The 24,892-nt window shown below is 51.1% G+C and overlaps 1 protein-coding gene across 1 annotated transcript; it reads left to right on the top strand.

Annotated features, from left to right (window-relative positions):
• Positions 1–94: 94 nt before the first annotated feature.
• On the top strand, positions 95–23,894 carry LOC130837514 (venom factor-like). The gene is made up of 32 exons (XM_057710525.1): positions 95–148; positions 836–976; positions 1,067–1,276; positions 1,440–1,649; positions 1,949–2,110; positions 2,376–2,505; positions 3,816–3,893; positions 5,282–5,479; positions 5,644–5,755; positions 6,075–6,160; positions 6,264–6,403; positions 6,805–7,011; positions 7,686–7,737; positions 7,912–7,998; positions 8,147–8,350; positions 9,366–9,441; positions 9,684–9,852; positions 13,863–13,958; positions 14,119–14,272; positions 15,512–15,684; positions 15,870–16,028; positions 17,239–17,298; positions 18,301–18,391; positions 19,687–19,732; positions 20,804–20,891; positions 21,211–21,297; positions 21,517–21,622; positions 22,074–22,163; positions 22,596–22,682; positions 22,770–22,859; positions 22,944–23,079; positions 23,670–23,894. The coding sequence occupies exons 1-32, from the start codon at positions 131–133 to the stop codon at positions 23,800–23,802; spliced, it is 3,876 nt and encodes a 1,291-aa protein (XP_057566508.1). The 5' UTR covers positions 95–130; the 3' UTR covers positions 23,803–23,894.
• The last annotated feature ends 998 nt before the right edge of the window (positions 23,895–24,892 follow it).

Below are 24,892 nucleotides of genomic sequence, written 5' to 3'. Positions count from 1 at the left end.
CCACAGACCTCACAATCCCCCTGTCTCTCCAGGGGGTGAGATGGTCCAGGCTGAGACCTCCGGGGTGAAGATTGTCCAGAGCCCATACAACATCAAGTTCATCAGGACACCCCAGTATTTCAAGCCGGGGATGCCATTCGACTTTAGGGTCAGAGTCTGGATTCACGCCACGCAGGGACTCTGGGCCCCTTCCCTGAAACAGACCTTCTCAGGAGACAAAAACCCATATGGGATTCACCTGCCTCCCAGAACTCATTTGTCTGAGAGTTGAGTCCATCATGCCTCCAGACCAATCCCAAGGTTCCCTCAAGTCTTAGCCCAGGTCCCCCCAAAGCACAGTGATGGCTCCAGAATTTCTCTATGGGGGGAGGCGGGAGTTAAGGATCACAGTCAGGCTGGAAGGTGGTGCTTAGAAGTTTATCTTGACACTACATTTGCACAGAAAGCATGCTATTTTTACATACATTCACTTGGGGTGACTTTGAGATGTCTGATGGGCATTAGAAAAACTGGAGACATCCTTTGGTGCCAATCCTACTCTAAGTTTTCCCCAAACCCTCCACATCTCCTCCTATCCTTTAACCCTCGATTCCTCCCACCCCTAACCCCTGGCACACCAACACCAAGGGCTGCTGCATGTGGTTGTACTCTGCAAAACTCTAGGGGCTCCATTCACAGGCTCTAAATGAGTGGTGCCCCTAGTGTTGCTCAGTGCACAACTGGTACAGCTGTACAAGGCAGTCTTATCCAGATTGCATTCCCAGCTCCCACCTCTTACACCAGCCCCCCCCCCCCCCAAGGCCTGTCCTTGATCTCATGCCAGATTCCACCTCAGGTCTTCGTCTCAAATCCTGATGGGTCCCCAGCCTCCAAAGTCCTCGTCCGCTGCCAAGATCAAGTAGGATATACCTCGTCCAGTGGGGTGGCCATTCTGACCATCAACACAATGGCAGATCTGAAGGAGCTTCCTATCCTGGTACCAACCTTATGGGGCAGGGATAGTGGGGCTGGGACTGTGTGAGCTGGAAGTGTTATTAGGGGTTTACTTGCCCATCATGCTTTCCAGGTGCAAACTGATGCACCTCTCCGGCCAGAGGAGCAGGCTTCAGCAAGGATGACAGCTTGGCCTTACTCAACTCAGGATGGGTCAGGGAACTTCCTGCACATTGAGGTGAAGACAAGGGGCACAGAGGTTGGCAGCAACATCCAGCTGAACCTCCACACAAAGCATCAAAATTCTGAAACCAGGGACCAGATCACTTACTTCACTATCCTGGTGAGGGGCTAGGACGAAAACTTGAGCTGGAGGGAACGATCTGGGATGGACTCAGACCTAAGGGCTGAAGCAAAGGGATGGTAGGGTCTCCCTTGTGGGCTGGGATAGCCTTGGGGAAGGGCTGGCCCTACCCTTCTCATCGTTAGTCTCCCTTGTCTCTAAGGTCCTGAGTAAGGGCCAGATTGTGTATGCCAAACATCAATTAAAAAGTCATGGGAGTGTCTACACGTCAACCATTATTGATGTGACTTCAAAGATGCTTCCTTCTTTCCGCATCCTGGCCTTTTATTTACTGCCAAGGGGAAGAATCTGGAACCCTGAACTGGTGGCGGATTCGATTTGGATTGATGTGAATGACAAATGCAAAGAGAAGGTGAGTCAAACTCCTTGAAATTGTACACCACCCTCGTAATGCTTCAGAGACAGACTGTACGGATTCAAGGGCTCTCAGTCTGGAGGCAGAGGAGAGGAGGAAGAAGTGATGTGGCCTTCAAATTTCAATTTAAGAGGTGGAGCAGAAGCAAGTAAAAGTGTAGAATCCAGTTTGGCTTGGTGGAGTTTCCAGATGCTCCATTAGAGCTGAAGGGAGCATGAACTTGAAAGTGGACTTGGGGAAGCCCCTTGGTGACCTATGAGCCTCTTTTCCTGCCATCTCTCTTTTTCTTTGCTTAGCTGAATGTTGGCTTGAAGAATGAAAGATACTTTCAGCCTGTACAGCCAAGCAGCCTGTTGGAACTGAAGGTGACAGGTGATTCAGAGGCCACAGTGGGGCTGGTGGCCGTGGACAAGGCTGTCTATACCTTGAACAGCAAACACAAACTCACACAGAAGAAGGTAAGACTGTGTGGGCTTTGGACCAAAAGATTGCCTGGAATTCTAGCTGGAGCCTCAGTTTCTCCACCTATTAAATGAGCAACATCAGTGGTTGCAAGGATTCAAGGAGCCTGTGCACAGCATAGAGATTGCTAGGTGGTAAGGGCTCAACAAATGGGTGATTATGTGAAAATTATTATTTGAACCAGCAATTACAGCGTACCGGTGTACCTTCCCTGGAGGGGTCATACAGGCTCCAAATCCAGGTTCCTCTCTTGATCCTCAGGTCTGGGATACAGTGGAGGAACATGACATTGGCTGCACAGCAGGCAGTGGGAAAAACAGGCTTGCCGTGTTCAAGGATGCTGGATTGGACATGAAGATGAGCACAGGGATGGACACTTTGGCAAGCTCAGGTACAGATGGGGGACAGGAGGTGGGCAGGGGTGGGGGAAGTGCTATCTAGTGGTTAGGAACATGGACTTTGGTGTGAAACAGATCAGCTAAAATCTAGGACCCTGCTACTTACCATAGGCTGGTCATATTTCCTCTCTGATTCTCAAGTTATCTGTCATAAAATGTGCATAATAATCGAAGTAACTTAATGTGTGCTAACGAAGATGTAGTTTTGGCATGGGTATCAGAGATACAAATTAACAGTATCTTAAACAAGGCAGAAGTTTATTTCTTGCTCAGTAACAGTCCAGAGGTCATTCTGGGACTCCGGCTTCTTCTAGCTTGTTGCTCTGCCATATTCCAAGAGGGAGTCTCACCAGGACCTCCTGCCAAGCACCAGGATGAAGGGAAGTGGGGAGAAGAGGACACTTCTCTCTCATCTCATTGGCCAGAACTCAGTCACATGGCTCCATCTAGATGCAAGGGAGGCTGGGAAATGTAGTCTTCATTCTGAGTGTTACATAAAAGATGGAGGTTTAGTTGCCACAAATGATAGAGGAGAATGGATATGTTGGGGACAACTAGGAGTGTAAAAGTGATATCAGCTATAAAAAGTGATATTAATATTAATAACAATTTCTATTTACTACAAATTTAATTTATGTTGCTTTTTTTTTCAATTGGAGCATAATTGTTTTACAATGTTGTGTTAGTTTCTGCTGTACAGTGAAGTGGATCAGCTATATGTATACATATATCCCCCACCTCTTGGACATCCTTCCCACTTCCCCCATCCCACCCCTCTAGGTCATCACGGAGCACTGAGCTGAGCTCCCTGTGCTATATACCAGGTTCCCACGAGCTATCTATTTACACATAGAGTGTATTTATGTCAAACCTAATCTCCTAATTCATCCCCCCCTCCTCTTCCCCCCGTGTCCACATGTCCGTTCTCTACATCTGCATTTCTATTCCTGCCCTGCAAATATGTTCATCTGTACCACAGAATGGGAGAAAATATTTGCAAATGAAACAACTGAAGAAGGATTAATCTCCAAAATGTGCTAAGTACTTTTATATGCAAAATCTCATAGATAGAACTATGATTGTTCCATTTTACAAAGCTGGAGAAATTAAAACCCAGAGAGGGTAAGTGACTTGATGAAGACTGCACAAGTTATAAGTGGCAAGTCTGGAATATGAAGAGGCTTTGGCATAAAATGAGGTGATGCATATAAAGCACTGGGTATGAAGTAAGCACCCAATAAATATTGAGGATGCTGATAATGACCTTGACACTTGTCCTCTCATTCTCCCCTCTGATCCCCAGACTGGCACTGCCCCCAGAGCCCCTCTCCCAGCCGTCGCCGCCGCTCCCTGAAGAGGCTGGAGACCAAGAGGAATGCAGGTTAGAGCTAAAGCTGAATGTGCCCGTCCTGGCTCCCTAACCTGTGTTCATCAGGGCTTAGAACAGTAAACTGAAACCGCTGTAGGTCCTCCAGTCGGTGGCAGGGGTGGGGGTGAATTTAATGATGAGAGCTGGGTGCTTTCAAAATCATTAGCTGAGCTTTAGGAGTGGAAGTCAGAAGGCTGCTGAGACTCGAGATCACTCCTCTGTAGTTCTTGCAATGCAGGAAATCTCAGTTGCAGCGCATGAAATCTCAGGAAATTGCTGTCAGTATCTCTCGTGAAGCTGATGGGTAGATAGTGGAACACGAAATTGTGCCTGCTACAAAAACACATGGACTGGAGCCCACCCATCAGCTACCACTGTTGCAGGGAAAGTGGTCTCTGCCTCTCTTCCACCTTCCAAATCCTATACAAGAGCGGCTCAGTGCCAGAATCTCATCCCATCCAGAACCCTAGCAGCAAGGGCGTCTGGGAAATGTAGTTTTTGGATGTCTAGTTTCTGTGATACAGGAAGGAAGGTAGATGAAAGGGAAGATGGATAATATGCAAACCAGGACCAGGGTGTGGATGGGACCAAGATGCCGAGAGTTCAAGGAAGATGGGAGGCAGCACTGGGTGTAGTTAGAAGCATGGCTTCTATGAATACTAGATGTTTCCGTCTCTCTGAGCAGTGCTAATGACTTTGTGGATCTAAATAAAGGGGAAATAAGTGAATTCTAATAAAAATTGAGGTAAAACCCTTACTCTAATTTCAATATCGAATATCATGCTAACCTTCTGGGAAAAGCACATAATATAAACTGTTGTTTTATTTATGGTAAAAATTAGTTATATTACTTCATTACAGATGTTCTAATCATGTTATATGGTAGATAGTAAGAGCGTTAAATTGCTATAATATTTTTATCTTTAAGTGCATTCCTTCATTTCGCTAATTTAGAAGCATTCAACTTGACATCATGCTCTGCAGCAAGTTTTGTGTTTGCATTTTTTAAAACACACAACAAAAACCAGGAGTCAAAATCACATCTTTAATAAATAAACATGGCATGGCCAATCCCTGCCCAAAAAGAAGGAGGAGGAGGAGGAGAAGAAGCAGGAGCAGCAGCATAAATTCCTGTCCCAGCTCTGCCACTTGTGGGCTGTGTGACCCTGGGTCAGTGAATTGCCCTCTCTGTGGCTCAACTTCCTCATCAGAACTCATCACGTGGGCTCAATGTGAAGCTTCAGGGGAAAGATAGGAGAGATACAGACACAGTTTTAAGGACAGCATTGCCAGAGATGTGACTCAACAGAGGTCAGGTGTACGTGGCATGAAGCTGGATGGGTCCCTGTTCCTCGGGTCCTACCCAGCCCCTCCTCTGTCCCTCTAACTCCGGCCTGCAGTGAACAAGTTCGAGACAGAGCTGGAGCAAAAGTGCTGTGAGGCTGGGCTCCGGGAGAGCCCAGTGGGGCTATCATGTGAGGAGAGGACCCAGCACGTCCGCTATGGACCAGTCTGCGTCGCTGCTTTCCTGAGCTGCTGCCGTCTGTCCGAGGCCCTGACTCGGGAGGCCCGAGAGGAGCAGCTGCTTCTGGGAACAAGTGAGGGGGCCACGGCAGGAGACACGGGGTTGGGGGGGGCTCCTCCGAGGGGCGTGGAGTGCCATGAACAGGCGAAGGGGTGAGGTGGGAGGACCCCACTGAGGAATCTGGTGGGTCATGGGAGACATGCAACGGAGACCGTGCCCCACATCTGCTCCCTACAGTGGATGAAGATGAGGACTTTGATGACATCTTCCTGGAGGACCAGCCTGTCCGGAGCTTATTCCCTGAAAGTTGGTTCTGGAAGAAGATTACTCTGCCAAAAAGTGAATCGGGGTAGGACGGTGGCCCCCATGCCAGCCTCTGGTCCCTGGCCCCTCCATGCATCAGGGGACGTCCATCATGGCCAATGCCCCCAGGGGGTGACATTGAGCTCTCAGCATTGTCCCATGACAGGAACCTTCCTGGTTGGGGATAAAGATCCCAGTGGGTCCTCCCAAGTGACGTCGCTTTAGTGATAATGTCTCTAATTGGGTGACGCACTACCCCTCCACAGTGATGGTAAGTCCAAGACAGTGACCCCCAATCAGAGTCTCTGTCCGGGTAGCACAGACTCACTTATGTCCCCTTCCCCCCACCCCGGCGCTTCCTGCAGCATCGCGCACTACAGCACCCACGTGACTGTGCCAGATTCCATCACCACGTGGCAGTTTGTGGCCGTCAGCGTCAAGGCGGGACAAGGTGACCCCACAAGCCCAGTGCTGAGGGAATAGGAGAACAGTGGCCCTGGCCGGCCCCAGGGCGGTTGGCCTCTGCTTTACATCTAGTGCTCTCCTGGTTCTAGGTCTTTGCGTCTCGGACCCCTTTGAGCTGACGGTTACGAAATCGTTCTTTGTGGATCTTAAGTTGCCCTTCTCCGTGATCAGGAATGAGCAGGTCCAGATTCAAGCCGTGCTGTACAATTTCATGGGCTCCTCAGTCAAGGTGAAGCCTCCAGCCTTCCCCTCTCCCCCCAAAAGTGTCTGTCAGTATGTTTTATAATGGGGACGGAGTGTGTCCATGGTTTGAAGGCGCCAGTGAAGTGGCAGCCTTTTTGAAAAAGCTTCTAAGACATTTTCTAATTTAAGCCTCACAACAGTCCCAGGAGATGGATGCTATGACTGTTCTTGGTTTGGAGATAAGGAAGCTTACACGGCTTTCCTGAGATCACATAGCACCTATGTGACAGAAGGGGTTTGAACCCAGGCACGGTCTTTACACTCAGTCACTATGCTACGCTGTCACCTACTCAGGGTTCTCAGGGTGGGGGCAGGGAGGAGACTGTGACTCTAGGGTCCCGGGCTGCCTCATGCATCAGGACCCCTTAACTGCCCACCCTGCCCCAGGTCCGGGTGGAGTTCCCCCACAAGGAGGCACTGTGCAGCGCGGCAAAGCCAGGAGCCGCTTCCCGCCAGGTGGTGGTCCTGCCTCCCGCCTCGTCCAAGATGGTGCCCTTCGTGCTTCTCCCACTTGAAACAGGCAAAGTGGACGTGGAGGTCAAGGTCGTGGGCTTTGGGGTCCAGGACCATGTGAGGAAGACACTCCTGGTCCAGGTAATAGGCACCCCCAGCCCTTGCTGCCAGTGCAGGCAGTGGGGCTTCCCTTGGGCTCCAGGCTGTGTGATCATGGGAGGGGCAGGTGAGCCCAAGATCAACAAAGAGGCCTCCGGGACAGAAGTGAGGTGGAGACGATGATTGAACAATGAAAGGTCAATCACAGAGCCCCCACTGCGGGACTTTGGAGTCAGGCTTGGGTTCAAGCTTTGTCTCTGCTGTGTCACCTTGGGCGATTTACTTAACTTCTCTGAGCCTCCGTTTCCTGATTTGCGGGATGGGGATAATCTCATATCCACGAATAACTTCACATCAGAGAGATGTGAAAATTACACACGACCAGTGCATGACCCATCAGTAATACTTTATGTACTTAACAAACACATGTTTAGCACTTAAGATATAGCACTTCAAGAATATGAATTCACTGCGCCCCTCAGAACAGCTCGTTGAGGTAGGAACTATTATACTTTCCATTTCACAGATGAGAAAACTGAGGCACAGAGGGATGCTCAAGGTCATGCAGCTAGGAAGTGAAAGAGCTGGGCTTTGAACTCAGATATCTGGGCCCCGGAGCCTGTGCTCTTATAGATAAGCAGTGCCTCCTCTCACTGTCATGGTGACTTGTCATCATTACCGTTGTTTTTAATCTGCTTCTTCATTGCATCCTACAGGCAGGGGGTCAGATAGAGCAAATATCCCGTAGCATCCTCCTGAACCCCCAAGGTTTGTGGGGTCTTCAGGGGGCACGTGGGATCCTGGGGCCATGCTCCAGTGGAGGGAGGGGCTGAAATGAGGGGGTCCGGCCAGGGGGGACAGTCCGAGCTTCTCCCAGTGTCTGCACACCCTGACCTCCCCGGTCCCAGAACCTGTTTGTCACACAAGGTTGTGTCTGCTCAGGCCAGACCCAGATGGAGCTGGTGCAAAAACAGGATGTTTTGAACAAGGTGCCGGACACAGAGGTGGAGGTGTTTGTCAGCGTCCAAGGTGCCTAGGACAGAGCTGGCTCCTGTGGGGGCTGGGGGAGGGGCTGACTCCTCCAGCACCCACCTGGGCACGGGGGCAGGAGGGGGTGGGGGTACCCATGCAGGGTGATCGGGGAGCGATGGTGGCTTAGACCACGCCCACCTGACAGGTGACATCCTTGGCGAGACAATCCTGGGCAGCCTGACACCCAGAGAAACACGGCGGCTGCTGAGGGTCCCGACCGGCTGTCCTGAGCAGACGCTGAGCTCTCTGGCATCTGTGGTCATCCTGGCCCACTATTTGGATAGCACGGGCCAGTGGAACAAGATTGGGGTGGAGCACAGGGAGCAGGTGATGAGGAACATCGTCAGGGGTGAGTGGGTCCCCTGCTGGGTGTCTGGGACGCTCAGAGAGGGTGGCTGAGGTAACCTTGGGGTTGGAGGAGGCCCCCCACTGGACCCTCCCAGACAATAGCACCCAAACTCTGACTTTTCTTCCATATGACAACCTGATACCAAGCCCCCCAGGGGACCCCCAACTGTGACCCCCAGTTTATGCCTTTACCCTGACCCCTCTCCCAGGCTACAAGTCTCATAACAGACACTCTCGTTTACCCCAAAGCAGCAATCTCCCAGGTTATGTTATGTTCAGACACTGTCCCAGGTTATAGCCAATCAGTGCCGTGCCCTGGGCTACACGCCCCCCAGGTAACCTCCAGGCAGAAAACTCCAGAATAATCCCAGGTGGTAGCCTTCCTGTTACACCTGAATGCTAACACCGTCCCAGGTTACATCCAAACCCCCTAGGTAACAACCAGAGATACACACCCTGATTGTACCCAGATAGAGACCCTCAAGTCAGTTTGGACGCTGACCCCATCTCCCTGGTTACACTCAGACACCAACCCTCCATCCAGGTGCTCTGGGTGGCGCGCCATCCAGGTAACACCCAGACACTGTCATCCCCAAACGGTTAAACCCAAAACAGTAAACCTCCAGATAATACCCAAGTAGCAATGCTCAGAATCCACCCTAGAGGTGCCTTCTCCAGACTACACGCAGGAGTAACCTCCTCTGACTACACAGACACACTGACATCTCCAGTTTACAGCCAAGAAATAACCCCCAAGAAAACATCCAGGTAGTGGCCCATCAGAATACGCCCCTTCCTTGGTTTCACCTTCCATAAACCCTCCTAACAGTAATTCCCAGTCACATCCCAAAGGCACAGTTTCCCGGTTTACTCCCAGATACAACTATATGCTGGCTCCCACTGTCACACGTGGCCATGACCTTCATTTACACCTGGGCCCGGCAGCACCCTCCCCCTTCACAGACACACCCAAGCACCAACTCTCCCGGTAAATTCCCATCCCCCTGTTTTCCCAGGGTACAGCCGGATGCTGACCCACCGGAATGCAGATGGCACCTACCACACCAGCAGGGGAAACCCAGGAAGCACCTGGTAAGGATGAGGACACGGGTGGGAGGAAGCCCGAGGGGCCAGCCTGGGGCTTGATGACCCCAGAAATAGCCCCACTGTGGGGTCTTGGGGCAGGCAGCCTGCGGGCCAGCAGCGTTCCAAGTTGCCGTGGTCTCTGGGGTAGACTTCTCCAGAGTATAGACGCCCCTGTCCTAGAACCCTCTTGGCTATTATTGCCAGTCATCAACCCCCCCCGCCCCCCTGCACCGTCTCCTTTCTGACAGGCTCACGAGTTACGTATTCCGGGTCTTCGCCCTGGCCTACCCCACCATGGCAATCACGGCGCTCAACCTTGAGTCTCTCTGCAACATCGCCAACTGGGTCATCACCCAGAGGCAGGCAAAGGACGGGAGCTTCTTGGAGGAAAGCCCTGTGGTCATGTCGTCCATGCAGGTGCCCACCAGCCCCCTGCCTGAGCCGTTCAAACAAAACCCAAGAGCGCTGCACACCGAGGGGGGGGCGGGGGGGGGGGAGTTTCAGCCCGCTGACATATTCACAGGTAGAATGAGAACAGGAAAGAGCCGAGGCCCAACCATAACATCTCCCTGCTCTGGACCACCCTGCACTCTGTTACAATGGGGGGAGGCTGGGCACATCTGGGACCCAACCCCCCACTGCTACTTCAAGGAGTCGCCAGTCCTGGGCCACCTCTCTCTAGGTCTGAGTCCTCCCTGTCCCCCCCAGCCAACGCATCCATCCCTACCAAGAGTTCCTCCACACCAGCCTCCAGAAACAGCTTTCAGACAGCCTGGGAGGTCTCTCCCCTGCTCAAACACCTTCTATGGCTCACAGTCACCTATGACAGTATCTCTCTGCTATATCCTTCTCTTCTGTATCTCCTCCCAAGCCTCACCCCTCCATACTCCCTGCTCACCAGGCCTTCCAACTAACCTCCGTATCTTTGCTTAGGCTGCTCTCTCTGCATGAAATACTCACGCCTCATCCCTTTTTTCCACCCCCTCACCTAGCCAAGTTATGTTTTCTCTTTATTTTTTTAATTTTAATTTAATTTTATTTTAATTTGTTGGTTGCATTGGGTCTTTATTGCTGCGTGCGGGCTTTCTCTAGTTGTGGCGCGCGGGGACTACTCTTCTTTGCAGTGCGCGGTCTTCTCAGTGATGTTTTCTCTTTAGATTTAGCTCAGACACCACCTCCCCTAAGTCTCCCCCGAATACCAGCCCTGTCCTGTGCACCTGTCCTATTAGGGATGTGGTTTATTCATGCATTCAACAAACATGTATCCAGTAACTGCTGTGTCCCAGGGCTTGTGCCAGGTAGAGGCGAAACACGGCGGTAAACAAGACAGTGACAGCCCCTGCCTTGTAGAACTGACAAGCTGGGTAGTGGGGGCAGACAGAAGTTCACCAAGAAATTATAACTCATGATTGTTTAAGTCACAATTGTGCTACGTCCCATGGAGAGAAAAGCAGGAGGGAAGATTTAATAGGAGTCATGCCCAGGGGAAGACTGCAGGCAGACGCGACGGTGATTGGCAACTTTGAAAAGGAAGAGGAGATGGTGGGGGGAAGAATGGGAAAGAGAGCTCCAGGCGAAGGGAACAGCATGTGTGAAGGCCCTGAGGCTCTGGCACGCTTGAGGAGCGGGGGAAGAGGCCAATGTCATCAGAGCACAAAGATGGCAGAGAGGGTGGTCCATCCTGAGGCCTGGGAAGAAGGAAAGATGCCAGGTCCTGAAGCCTGTGGGGCTTTGAAATAGTCTGTTCAGGGTGTGCTTTTCCTGCACTGTGAGTCTTCCAGGGAGGAAGGCAGAGCTGGTTCATGACAGTTAGCAAATTCTTTTTTTTTTTTTTTTTGGCTGCGTTGGGTCTTCATTGCTATGCGCAGGCTTTCTTTAGTTGCGGCTAGCAGGGGCTACTCTTCGTGGCGGTGCGCGGGCTTCTCATTGCAGAGGCTTCTCTTGTTGCGGAGCACGGGCTCTAGGCACACGGGCTTCAGTAGTTGTGGCACACGGGCTCAATAGTTGTGACTTGTGGGCTCTAGAGTGCAGGCTCAGTAGCTGTGGCACACAGGCTTAGTTGCTCTGAGATATGTGGGATCTTCCCGGACCAGGGATCAAACCCATGTCCCCTGCATTGGTAGGCGGATTCTTAACCACTGTACCACCAGGGAAGTCCCATAGTCAGCAAATGTTGCTGAATAAAACTCTGGATGAACGAATGAACCAGCAAAGACAGATTGCACCCCAAAAGAAGGGAGGACTGTGTGAGTGAAAACCCTACATGATATAGGAAGGTGGTGCGTAGAGGAGTTACAAACTCAGTAACAGATCTGAGTTTCCTTCCACCAATGAACATTTATCAGGCACCTATAATGTGCCAGGCACTGCTTTAAGCACTGGGGGCCCAGGGCAAACAAAACAGATAAAAATCCCTGTCCTCATGGGGCAGACATTCTAGTGGAGGACAGACAGGCAATTAGCATAATAGAGACATAAATAATGTGACGTTATAAGTGATATGGGAAAAATGCAGGGAAAGGGGAATCAAGGTGGGAAGGGTGAAATTTTGGAAGGCTTCCTCAGGAGATGATATTTATACAGACCTGGAGAGGTAAGGGAGCTAGTCCTGTGGATAGCTAAGGAGAGAGTGTCCTAAGTGGAGGGAGAGCATGTGCAAACATCCTGAGACTGGGAAGTGCCCAACATGTTTGAGGAACAGTGAGAAGGCCAGTGTGGCTGGAACAGAGTGAGCAAGGGGAGAGGGAGAGGAGGTGAGAGCAAGCAGGTGAGAGCAAGAAGTTGACGGGACAGAGTGTGCGGGGCTTCGTGAACCAAAGGGAGGACTTGAGCTTTTCCTCTGAGTGAGGTGGAAGCCACAGAAGGTTCTGAGCAGAGGATGGATGGAAACTGATTCAAGGGTTCACAGGCTTCACTGGCCACTGTGAGAAGAAGAGACTTTAGGGTATGCATTATTTTCCTAGGGCCGCTGTAACAAAGTACCACAAATTGGGTGGCTTAAAACAACAGAAATTTATTTATTTTGTGACAGCTCTAGAAACTAAAAGCCCAAGATTAAGGTCTCGGCAGGGCCACACTCCTTCCGAAGGCTCTAGTGGCGAAATCCTGCCCTGTCTCTTCTAGCCTGGTGGCTCCTGGCAGTCCTTTACATCCCTTGGCTTGTAGCGGCATCACTTCAATCTCTGCCTCCATCTTCACATGGCTTTCTTCCTCCTGTGTGTGTGCCTTGTTGTATAGACACCAGTCATTAGATATAGTGTCCACCCTAATCCAGTATGACCTGCTTTTTTTTTAAGAGAAATGAGATTTTTTTCTTTATGCTTTTTATTTATTTACTATTTATTTGGTTGCACCAGCTCTTAGTTGCAGCAGGAGGGCTCCTTAGTTGCAGCACGTGTGCTCCTTAGTTGTGGTTCAGCAGGCTCCTTAGTCATGGCATGCAAACTCTTGGTTGTGACATGCATGTGGGATCTAGTTCCCTGATCAGAGATTGAACCCAGGCCCCCTGCATTTGCAGCACAGAGTCTTAACCACTGAACCACCAGGGAAGTCCCTAACTTGTTCTTTTCTTTTTTTAAGATTTATTATTTATTTATTTATTTATTCATTTTTGGCTGCATTGGGTCTTTGTTGCTGTGCGCCGTCTTTAGTTGTGGCGAGTGGGGGCTACTCTTTATTGCAGTGCAAAGGTTTCTCAATCCAGTGGCTTCTCTTGTTGAGGAGCACGGACTCTAGGCTCATGGGCTTCAGTAGTTGTGGCAGGAAGGCTCAGTAGTTGTGGCTCACGGACTCTAGATCACAGGCTTAGTAGTTGTGGCGCACAGGCTTAGTTGGTCTGAGGCGTGTGGGATCTTCCCAGACCAGGGATGGAACCCATGTCCCCTGCATTGGCAGGCGGATTCTTAATCACTGCACCACCAGGGAAGTCCCCCCTAACCTGTTCTTAACTTAGCTTATTACATCTACAAAGACCCTGTTTCCTAATAGGATCACATTCTGACATTCTGGGTGGACACGAATTTGGCGGGAACATTATTCAATCAAATACAGGGGTTGAGGATGAAACCTGGGAGACTGAAGTGGAGTTTGAATCTTAAGTCAAACATTTACTAGCAATCAGGACACTTCACCCCTCTGACCCTCAGTTTCCTCATCAGGAAAATGGAGCTTCTGCAAGAATATTTTGAGCTGGCTTAGAGAGCTTAGCACAGCACCCTCCATGGCTGTCAGCTTTTGTTAGTAAGGCAGACCCCACACAGGCAAATCTTAAGATAGCCCCTCCTCCTCTACCTCTCTCCTCATCTTGCTTTTAACATCATCCAGCCTAGAGCTGAGCACCTGTGAGCTTTTCAAGGTCAAGCAGGAGAGATTGGGGAAGGTGTCTTCAAGATGGTAAACAGATCATGGGTATGGTTCTGCATCCACAGGGTGGCTACCAAGGCTCGGAGGCAGAGGTATCCCTCACAGCTCTGGTCCTGATCGCCCTGAATGAGGGGAAGGAGCTGTGCAACCAGAAGATACCGGTAGGACTCAAAGAGGAGGGCAGGGTCTGCAAGGTGCCATACCCCCTGCACACAGGGCGCTGCCCTGCCCTCATGTCCTTCTCGGTGCATTCCTCTCTTCTCACTCCCAGACCCGTTTCCTCTGATCACTTCCCTCAAGCCTCCTCTCTTGACTTTCTAGAATCTGGTTGCCAGCATGGAGCGAGCCACTGAATTCCTGGAGAAAAAACTCCCCCACATTCAGACAACCTTTGCCGTAGCCATAGTCTCCTATGCTCTGGCCCTCACCAGGAGCCCCCGAGCCAATGACCGCCTGGACAGCTTTGCCAGCCAGGGTGGGTATGGGCCACTTTTTAACCAATTATGTGTTAGCCACAATCACAGGGGCAGAGAGAGGGGGATTGCATGATCTCAAATCCAGCATTGTGTGATTCATCATTTATTGAGCACCTGTGGTGTGCCAACCCCTGAACTCAGACCCTGAGAAACCAAGGTGAACAAGACTGATATGGTCCCTGCCTTCAAAAGGCCCACTGTCCCTGGGGGGAGGCGGACAGAAGACAAACAGATCAATAGACAATTACAAATTGAGACAGGTGCTGAGATAATAACATACAAGGTGGGTGGGACCAATGATGAGGGGAGGGGAGTATAGACTGGAGAGCTAGGAAAGTCTCTGTGAAGAGGGGACCTCTTGGCTGGAATGAAAGATGAGAAGCCTTGCCTAGGTGAAAGGCCAAGGATATTCCAAGCGGAGGGAATGGTGCATGCAAATGCCCTGAAGTGGGAAAGTGCTTGGCATGTTCGAGGATAGAAAGAAGGTCATAAAACATAGCTAATTGAGAGGGGTGTGCCTCCCATGGCCTGCCCTATCCCATCCCCGAGAGTCCTTATCCCATCCTCTCCATTCCCCAAGTCAAGAGGAATGGAGTTAGAAAAACTCACTTGTGGGACTGCCCTGGTGGCTCAGTAGTTAAGAATCCAATGCAGGGAACATGGGTTCGATCCCTGGTCCAGAAAGACCCCACAAGCCGTGGAGCAACTAAGCCCATGTGCCACAACTACTGAGCCTGCACTCTAGAGCCCATGAGCCATAACTACTGAGCCCGAGTGCCACAACTACTGAAGCCCGAGTGCCTAGATCGTGTGTTCCAAAACAAGAGAAGCCACCACACTGAGAAGTCTGCACACTGCAACGATGAGTAGCCCCGGCTCGCCACAACTAGAGAAAACCATGCGCCCAGCAACGAAGACCCAGCGCAACCAAAAATAAGTTTAAAAACAAAAGAAAAAGAAAAAGAATAAAAAAGAAAAACTCACTTGCGGTGGGACTGGGAAGGATGTGGAGGAGCTTCTTTGAATCTCCATTTCCCCAACTTTATATAGTGTCCCTCTTTCCTAGAGTGGTTCTGAAAAATGCAATGTCCATATGTCTCCTCAGCAAAGGTTTTCACATAAAGTAGGTGCTCAATAAAATAGCAGATGAGAAAAATTGGGCCATATGACACAAGGAGCGGGCAGAATTAGGTAGGTGGGTCCAGATCTGCGTGACAAAGTAGGCATCCATCTTCTAGACAAAACCCATTGGCCAGTGAACGACCTGGACAGGCACTCTCTGTACACCATTGAGGCCACGGCCTATGCGCTGATGCAGAAGCTGGAGCTGGGTCGACGCAATGAGACACATGCCATCGCCAAATGGCTGCTGGAGAAGCGGGAGCTGGGAGGAGGCTTCCAGTCCACCCAGGTGACCAGAGCTTCTGAAACTGGGGGTGGAGGGTGAAGGTAGCGGGGGTGGGTCGCTAGCCGAGGTGCTGACACGAGTGGCCCACCGGAAGGAGCTGTCCGTGGTGCTGGGGCCCCACCCGGGGGGGGGGGTGTCCCGGTGCGCTGTCTGTGGTACTGATCCGAGGCCCCCATCCCAACACCCAGACCACGGTGGTGGCCATCGAGGCCCTCACCCGCTTCCGCAAAGCTGTCCCCTTCGACGGTGTCCAGGATCTCCGCGTCCAGATCACAGCCGTCAAGAGAGCCTTGAATATAGAATGGCTCATCGATGAGAGCAACGCCTACCAGCTGCGGTCAGCAAAGGTATGGAGCTAAGGGACAGACGGGAAGTCCACACAGAATGGGTGCTGGAGATGAGGCCAAGCAGTCGTGTCCCTGACAATCTCCCTCACCAATATTATCTAACCACTATTGGCCATACTGTCAATATGTTGGTTCATTTATTCCACAAACATTTCCTGAGCACCTACTGTGTGCCAGGCATTCTCCTGGGTTACATTATGAAACATCTGTGTCCCTGCTCTCAAGGAACTCGTAGGCTAGAAAGAAATTAAGACAATAAATATAATTCTACATTCCACTTTAAGCTTTCTGAGCACAGGGGAATGAAATAAGTGTGTAAAGGACAAAATAACCTGGGTATGGGGTGTAAGGTCATCTCCGTGACCTTACTCCATGGAGGAGCTGATATTTACCTCCAATCATTCAATCATCTTTATTGAGCACTTACTGTGTGCCAGGCACTGTTCTAGGTTCTGGGAATATGGCCATGAACCAGATAGAAAAAGAGTCCCTTTCCCTGCAGAATTTTATATTTTAGTGGGGATAGACAATAAAGAGATGTGAATAGGTAGAATATGGGATATGTTAAACGATGACAAGTGCTAAGGGGAAGAATTAAGCAGGGAGGGGAGCAGCAGCATCAAGGAGTTGTAATTTTAAATAGGCCAAGTAGGGAATGTCTCACCACGAAGGTAATATTTGAGGGAAGACCTTAAGGAAAGGCAGGCGTGATCCTTGTGGATATTTAGGCAAAAGAAACAGCAAGTGCAAAGGCCCTAAGGCAAGAGGGTTCTAAGAATAGCAACGGGATTTAAGCAGGGGTGATGTAATTGGAGGTGAATTTGTAAAATTTTGTTTTAGCCGATGACAGAAGAATGTATGAGGGAAGCAAGAGTAGATGCAGAGATGCCAGAGAGATAAGTCTTGTGGGGGCTCTATGCACAGGGAACATCATAGACACTGCAAAGTAGACAGTGTAGACAGATGTACATTAGGACTGAGTCAGCAGCTGTAGTTGATCTGTGACAGTGTAGACACCACAAATGCTCTATCAAGAAGGAAAAGTAAAACCATCTTCATGGGGGGGGGGGTGGGAGAGTCACTAGACCCCAAATTAGGGAAATAACTGAGGCCCCAGTGCCCGTGCATGCTTTCCTCTCCATCTCCACTGCATTTGAGCTATGCTCTGCTGCTCACTCTGCCCTCAAATCCTCCTCCCCCGTCTTTTCAGTTCTCTGCCCAGGATGACCTAGAGATCAAAGCCAGCGGCAGTGGAAGAGGCACCATCTCGGTAGGTCTTGTATTCCTTAGCTAGAGCCCAGGGCTCCCCCAGTGGGCGGAAATAGCAGCAAATATAGACTCCAAAACAAGGCTGAAAACAGCAACAATCTTAGCTACCATTTAGGGCACAAGCATTTTTTAGGAATCAAGCTAAGGACATCTCAAAACCGCCCTGAGAAGTTGATAAAAATATGGGCTTCATTTGACAGGTGGGGAAATAAAGGTTTTCACTTTCAGTAAGTCAAGAGTCAGGGAAAGTAGAGGCCAGAGACCGTTGGACCCTTCTGCCCCTATGTAGAGTCCCTGAAGAGGTGTCTTTCCTTACCCTCCAGAGGAAGATTCTCCCTCCAGGGTGCCTCCCAAGGCCCAAAGAACAACTCCACCCTTCCCCCAATATCTCGGAGCTCCATGACATCATCTGGCCCTATGCCCTGTGACCCAGGAGGACAGCACTCTTGGTTACCAAATTCAAGGTAGCCTGCTATCATGTTTCAGGCAATGGATCCATAGTTGAATCCCTGCCTTTGTCATGTGACTTTTCAAGTCACACTCCACTTTAATCTTCAGTTAACTTTAAATTACATAAAACAAAAAATTCAGTTCTTCAGTCGAACTAGCCACATTTCAAGTGCTCAATAGTCACATGTGCAGACTTCCCTGGCAGTCCCGTGGTTAAGACTCCACGCTTCCATTACAGGAGGCATGGGTTCGATCCCTGGTTGGAGAACTAAGATCCCACATGCTTCACAGAGTGGCCAAAAAAAATAGCCACATATGTCTAGTGGTTGCCACATGGACAGCACAGATAGAGACTACTGCCATCATTGCAGGAAGTTCCATTTCATAGAGCTGGCCTAGACTCTATAGGATGTTCTGGCCACTGAACCCATGGATTGAGGTGGGGAAATCTCACTGAATTCCCCACAAGGCAGAGAGCTGGGCGGGCAGGAATTGAAGCAAGGGGGAAAAGAGTAGGTGTGGATGAACTCTGACACCTCCCCTGCCCCGACAGATCCTGACCATGTACCACAGGTCCCCAGAGTCCTGGGAGGACACCTGCAACATGTACTACCTGAATGTGACTCTTCACGCAGCCCCGGAAGGTGAGCCTGGACCTAGGGATACCCAGCTCTTCTTTTTTATGATTTTATTTGAGCTATCATTCAGTAAGCACATCTACTGCTTTAGTCAGCCATTCAACAAATATTTTTTGAGGATTTACTATGCACCATGCCCTGTTCCTTGGCCCTGGGAACATAGGCATGAACAAGAAAAATATCCCTTCTTCTCCTGGAGTCCACATTCTAGTAGAAGGACACAAACAGTACAACATTTGTAGTATAGTATACTTCTATCATTATGTATTTATAACATAAGTGAATCTACATTATAAAATACAAATATGTAGCATAATGATAGATGATGGTGAGTGCCATATAAAATAAAGTAGCAAAAGGTGTTACAGACTTGGAGGAGGTCGAGGGGAAGGTCTCGGAGGAGGCGGCATTTGAGCTGAGATATGAAAGAGAGTGTGAGCCATGAAGGATCTGAGGGAAGAGCATTCCAGGCAGGCAGAAGAGCAGGTGCAAAGGACCTGAAGCACGAATGAGCTCACCTGGTTTGAACAACAGCAGGGAGGCCAGTGTGGCTAGAGGAGCAAGGGGTAGAGTTTTAAGAGAAAGAATTGGAGTGGTGATGGGGCAGATGGTGCAGGGGCTTGCGGGCCATGGTGAGGATTTGGGGGTTTGCTTGGGGTGAAATGGGAGCCAGAGAGGGTTCTGAGCAGAGTAGGGACATGACTTAGCACAGGTTTGCACAGGCTCCCTCTGGCTGCTATGGGGGAAACAGACTATAGAGGACACAGGTGGGAGCTGGGAGACCAAGGAAGATGTGACTGCACTGGTCCAGGAAGAAATGATGGGGTTGGAGCAGAAACAGGGCTGTGGAGATGATCAGAAATGGATTCTAGAGTTTCCAGTCTGGGGTACCAAGGAGGAAGAGACAAGACTCTGCCACTGGGAGCTCACTGTCTGGGTGGGGGAAACAAGCCTCACCAGTCCTATTATTTTTAGGGATTAAAAGGGACCAAGACTTTGGTTTGGGCCCCATTTCATCGTCCTTGTCCTCGTCCTCGTAGTAGTAATATGATACTAATAATAACTGACCGTTATAAAGCACTGATCAGGTGCTGTGTTAAATGTTTACTTGTATTAACTCCCTTAAAATTAACCAGCTGGGTTGGGAATATTACAATCCTCATTTACAGATTAGGAAACCAAAGCACAGAGAGGTAAAGCAACTTGCTCAAAGTCACACAGCAGAGCCAGGATTTGAACCCAGGAAGCTGGCTCCAGAGGTTGTGTTACCCAGCCTCTAAATTCCTGCCTTCTCTCTGCAGATAATAAAAAGGGGGAAGCGACCTTTCAACTCCGGATGGAAACAAGGTCAGGGCACCAGGACCTTGGACTGGGCAGGAGGAAGGACCCATTTCCTGGAACTCAGACTCCTTAGCAGCTCTCCCTGTGTACTGAGTGGAGGGTGGGAACCAGCCAAACTTACCTCTCCGTGCCTGCCCCCTCATCCCTACCTCTCATCCTGCCCTTGCCTACCTGTCCCCCATTTTGCCCCCTACCCCGCCTTCCCATGCTTGTCCACCATCCTGCTCCCTCAGTCCTGCCCCCAGCCTGCCATGCCCCAGGAAGGCGGGCTCCTGCACAGTGAGCACGCATCATGACTCACATGCCCAGAGCTAGCTCCAAACCCCATGACTCTCCCCTCTCTTCATCTTCTCCAGACATTCCAGCCCCCACTCCAGTCTGGCTCTGTCTCCCAAATACCCTCGCCCAGGTCTGTCCCAGATTAAAAAAAAAAAAAAAAAAACATGTATTGAGCACCTACTGGGTGCCAGACTCTGCTCTAGGAGCTAGGGGCACAGCTATGAACAAGGCAGCTCCTCCCTGCCTGGTGGAGCTCACAGCCTATCAGGGGATGCAAACAAAAACCAGATAATCACCCAGAATCGATGCGAAATGACAACTGTGATGAAATGTGGCAAAGGAAAGTTCCACAGAGCCACAAGAGGGAAAATTAGAGAATGATCTGGTATGTGGGCTGGGGAAGGCTTCCCAGAGGGGGTGATGCATCAGCTGAGATTGCAAAGAGGAAGGGATTTTTCAGAGCAAAGAGGGACGAAGGAGAATTCCAGGCTGAGAGAACAGCATGTGCCAAGGTCCAGTGGCAGGAGAGAGACCAACACTTCAAAGCAATCAATTGGATGCTGGAGTGGGAGGACGTGAACGTATGAGACAGGTGTATTGGTAAAGCAAAGAGGTTAAGCAAGGAGGAGACATATCAGATTTCTGTTTGCTAAAGCTGTATGCTCTCGGGGGCAGAAGACTGACAGGGAGACACAGGAGGAGGCTACTGCCCTGGTCCAGGCGGGAGGTGATGGCAGTGGGAGCAGAGGGGAGGAGCAAGAGGCCAGTGGGAAGAGACTGGTGCTGTGAAATCCCCAGGTACCAGGGTCATCAAGAGGCCACAATGAGCATCATGGAGGTCTCCCTGCTCACTGGCTTCTACCCCAACCAGGATGACCTCAAACAGGTAATGAGCAGGGTGGGAATGCCCTGACAACATCCCACACTCCTTGAATGGGTGCAGGGTAGCATTTACCTGGGTCAGGGCCCCCAGGTTAATGCCCCACAGTCCATGCCCCAAGGTCAGCGGCTATGGTCACTTCTGGGAGACTCCCTATATGACCTTAGCTAAATCCCTGCCCTCACTATGCCTCAGTTTCCCCAACAATGGGGCTGGTTGGACAAGGGCCAGGAGCTCTGAGAGTTGCCTCTCACTGACTGGAGCTTCCAGGGCTGGGTGCCCCAGAGGACCTCTGTCAACGCACCGTCCTCACCCTCTGCCCCAGCTCACGAGCGACGTGGAGAGGTACGCCTTCCAGTACGAGACCAAGACGAGCTCCAGTGACAGCACGGTTGTCCTCTACCTGGAGAAGGTGAGGAAGGCCAGGTGTCCTGTGCCACAGGTCCATGGGCGGCCGGGTGGGCAGAGAAACCACGGTCAGCGCCCTGGTCAGTGCTGCCAGAGAGCCATACCCTCTGAGGTCAGCTCCTCAGTATTCAATGCCACGTTGTCAGTGGTTATGGCCAAGGCCTTGGTCAGTACCCTGTGCTCGGTGGCCCTGATCAGCTCAGACAGGACTTCCCTCCTCCAGCTCTCCCACAAGGCAGACACGGTGCTGGGCTTCCGGGTCCACAGGATGCTGCAGGCGGAGTTCCTGCAGGCTGCCCAGGTCAAGATCTATGACTACTACGAGCCTTGTGAGCAAGGGGCCTGGGGTTGGAGGGGTATCCCTGGAGGGTACAGGGCCTGAGAAGGACGGGGCCAGAAAAAAAGGAAGGGGTGAGGGGGTAGGGCCAAAAAGGGGGAATGGGATGCGGCAGAGAGGGTCCTTGGCTCTGTGGGAGGGGTGGCCAAGAGTATGTCGGAAGGGACCGAAGGGGCGTGGTGATGAGGGACGTGGGCTTCCTTTAGTGGTTAAAGTGGTCCCCGGGGGACGTGGAAGGGGTGTGGCAGAGCTGAGAAAGGACTGGGCGTGGCCTGCTGGGTAAGGGTGGGCAAGAAGGGGGCAGGCTCTTCAAAGAGGAGGCACCGGTTTAGGGGGTGGCAGGGCAGGGGCAGGTGGGGCGGGGCCTGCTGGGGCGGAGCCAGACGGGCACCCCCTCAGAAGCACTGGTCCAAGCCAATCCCGGTCATTCGTCCCCATCACAGCCCGGAGGTGCAGCTTCTTCTACAACCTGCCCACAGAGCGCTCTTCCCTGCGGAAGATCTGCGACAGAGACATGTGCAGATGTGCCGAGGGTGAGGTCATGGGGACACGGAAGGCTGGGACTGCCAGGCTAGGGGTTCAAGAGCTTTTCATCACTTCCTGGGTGCCTTCTGGGCTGAGTTTAGACAGAGAGAGACAGAGAGGTAGCAAGACAGAGACAAAGAGAGACAGAGGAAAGGAGACTCCGAGGCAGATAATGACACGTACACTCAGGCACAGTCAAAGATCAGGAGAATCAGAGACACGGACACGGTGGGAGACATAATAAAGAGACTCAGATGAGATAAACAGAAAAGAAAAAGACCAAAATGGGAGACAGAGGAGGAGAGAACACCCTATACATCAGAAAGGCCAGACCCAGAGACCCAGGGGTTGCCGCCTGGGGCCAGAGAGGGGTCAGATGAGAGGAAAGCCTCTCCCCCAGCACAGCTAGAGCAGCTGCCATGCCCTCTCCCAACCTCCAGAACAGTGTCCATCCCTAAAGAAGCACAGCAACCACGTACGGCAGGAGGAGCTCCAGGCAGCAGCCTGTGAGGTTGGCGTGGACTTTGGTGAGTGTGGGCAGTGGCAGGGGGCAGGGGGCGGCCCACCTGCAGGCTGGACACCAACACGATGCCCTCCTGGATCCCTTCTCCCAGTGTACAAGGCCAGGCTGGAGTCTGTGCAGACCTCTGCCTCCAACCCCTACATCTACTACAACATGCAGCTCCAAGCCATCATCAAGAGTGGTACGTCCAAGGTGGCAGAGGAGGGGGTGTGGGAGGAGGAGGGCCAGGCCTATGCAAGCTCACACTAGGTCTCCTCTCCTCCAGGCACGGACTCTGCCAAGCCCCTCACCGTGAAGAAGTTTGTCACTCACACCACCTGCCATGACTCCCTGGGGCTGCAAGAAAACGAGACATACCTCATCATGGGCCAGACGTCAGACCTGTGGAGAGTCCAATCTGAGTGCGTGGGGGTGGGGGGGCTCCTGTTGCCCTGGGGACTCATGCCTGGGCCCCCTTCCCCACCCTAGCCCAGTCCTTGGTGTCAAAATTTCTACTGCACCTGTCAACAGGTGTCTCGGGTTTCAGGGCTGCCCTGCATGGAGGTGCAGGCTGTGCACTGCACAACTCCAGGGAACATCATTCATAAGGAGATGTTGTAAATGTAGACGTAAATTTGGTTTTCCAACAGAGGGGAGGAAAGAATCAGAGAGAGGGGAGCCTTTTCAAATCCCCAGCAGTATGGGCTAGAGGCAAGGGGACCTGAGATGGCCTGGTGAAGTGGACACTAGGAGTTGTGGCTCTGAGAGTCTGCCAAGCAGGGCAGAGGGGCAAGTCAGAAACATCTCCACACCTTCAAGACATCAGGCTCGGGGCTTCCTAGGTGGTGCAGTGGTTAAGAATCCGCCTGCCAATGCAGAGGACACGAGTTTGATCCCTGCTCCAGGAAGATACCACATGCCGCAGAGCAACTAAGCCCGTGCGCCAAAAAGAAAAAAAAAAGAAAAAAGACATTAGGCTCTCCTCACCATCCTTGCCACCTCTTGCCCACAGATACATCCATGTCCTGGGCAAGGAGACGTTCCTCATGCACTGGCCAGTGGATGGGGCAGTGGGCAAGAAGGAATTGCTGGACCAGCTGGAGGAGTTTTCAGAATATTTGCGTACCCATGGCTGTGTGTCCTGAGACGACCCTGAGGCTTCTGCTGCTCTCAAGGGGTTGTCTCCAACCATGCCCAAGCCCAAATAAAGAGCATGGAATATCATACCCAAACTCCAGACATGTGTTCCTGCCCCACATTTAGCAGGGTCCCTGCAGAATCTGCCCTGACATTGCCTGGACCTCCTCCCTCTCACTCCATTCCAATCACATGGGCCAGCTTTGTGTCCTTCCAACACCTGAGTTGATTCCCACCTCAGGGCCTTTGCATACACTGTCCCCTCCACTGTGCACACCCTTCCTCCGGATATCTTTATGGATTGAACACTTCCCTTATTTGGACTCTGTTTTAATGTCACTTCCTCAAAGAAACTTGCTTTTATAACATATCTAAAACTAGACCTCCTCCCAACACTCTCAGTAACATTTAAATATATTGTATGTGATATTTATTGGTTTGATTGTTAGATGATTAGGTATTTCTCCTGCCCCACAATAACAACTCTTTTTTTTTCTTTGCTGCACACAGGCTTTTCCTTGTAGCAAAGGAAGTTGTAGCAAGCGGGGGCTACTCTTCATTGCGGTGCTCTGGCTTCTCATTGCGATGGCTTCACTTGTTTCAGAGCACGGGCCCTAGGTACGTGGGCTTAGTAGCTGTGGTGTTCAGGCTTAGTTGTTCTGAGGCAGGTAGGATCCTCCCAGACCAGGGATCGAGCCCATGTCTCCTGCATTGGCAGGTAGATCCTTAACCACTGCACCACTAGGAAAGTACCACAATATCAGCTCTTTAAGACCAGGAGCCATGTCTGTCCTGTTCACTGCGTTTACTCCCAGTTCCTATAGCAGGGGCTGGTATACAGTAGGTGCTCTGGAAATGAGTGTGGAAGGAAGGAAAGAAGGAAGGAAGGAAGGAAGGAAGGAAGGAAGGAAGGAAGGAAGGAAGGGAAGGAACTTAGCACCCACTCTGCACTTGGTCCTAATGGAAGCTTTAACCAGGAACCCCAGGCAACTGGAGAAATAAATGAAACGCAGGAAAAATATTTTAAGAAATAATGGCTGAAAACTTCCCCAAGTGGCAAAAGACACAACCCTCAGGTTCAAGAAGCTCAGCAGGGCT

This window comes from Hippopotamus amphibius, chromosome 15, assembly GCF_030028045.1.
Source record: "Hippopotamus amphibius kiboko isolate mHipAmp2 chromosome 15, mHipAmp2.hap2, whole genome shotgun sequence".
NCBI classification, from domain to species: Eukaryota; Metazoa; Chordata; class Mammalia; order Artiodactyla; family Hippopotamidae; genus Hippopotamus; species Hippopotamus amphibius.
This window is presented reverse-complemented; position numbering and strand designations above follow the sequence as displayed.

Bases quoted from the DNA above. Each gene is read 5' to 3' on its own strand.
- LOC130837514 (XM_057710525.1), top strand. The intron at 7,012-7,685 runs GTAATAGGCACC...TGCATCCTACAG, and splicing joins GGAAGACACTCCTGGTCCAG to GCAGGGGGTCAGATAGAGCA. The intron at 14,273-15,511 runs GTGGGTATGGGC...TCCATCTTCTAG, and splicing joins GGACAGCTTTGCCAGCCAGG to ACAAAACCCATTGGCCAGTG.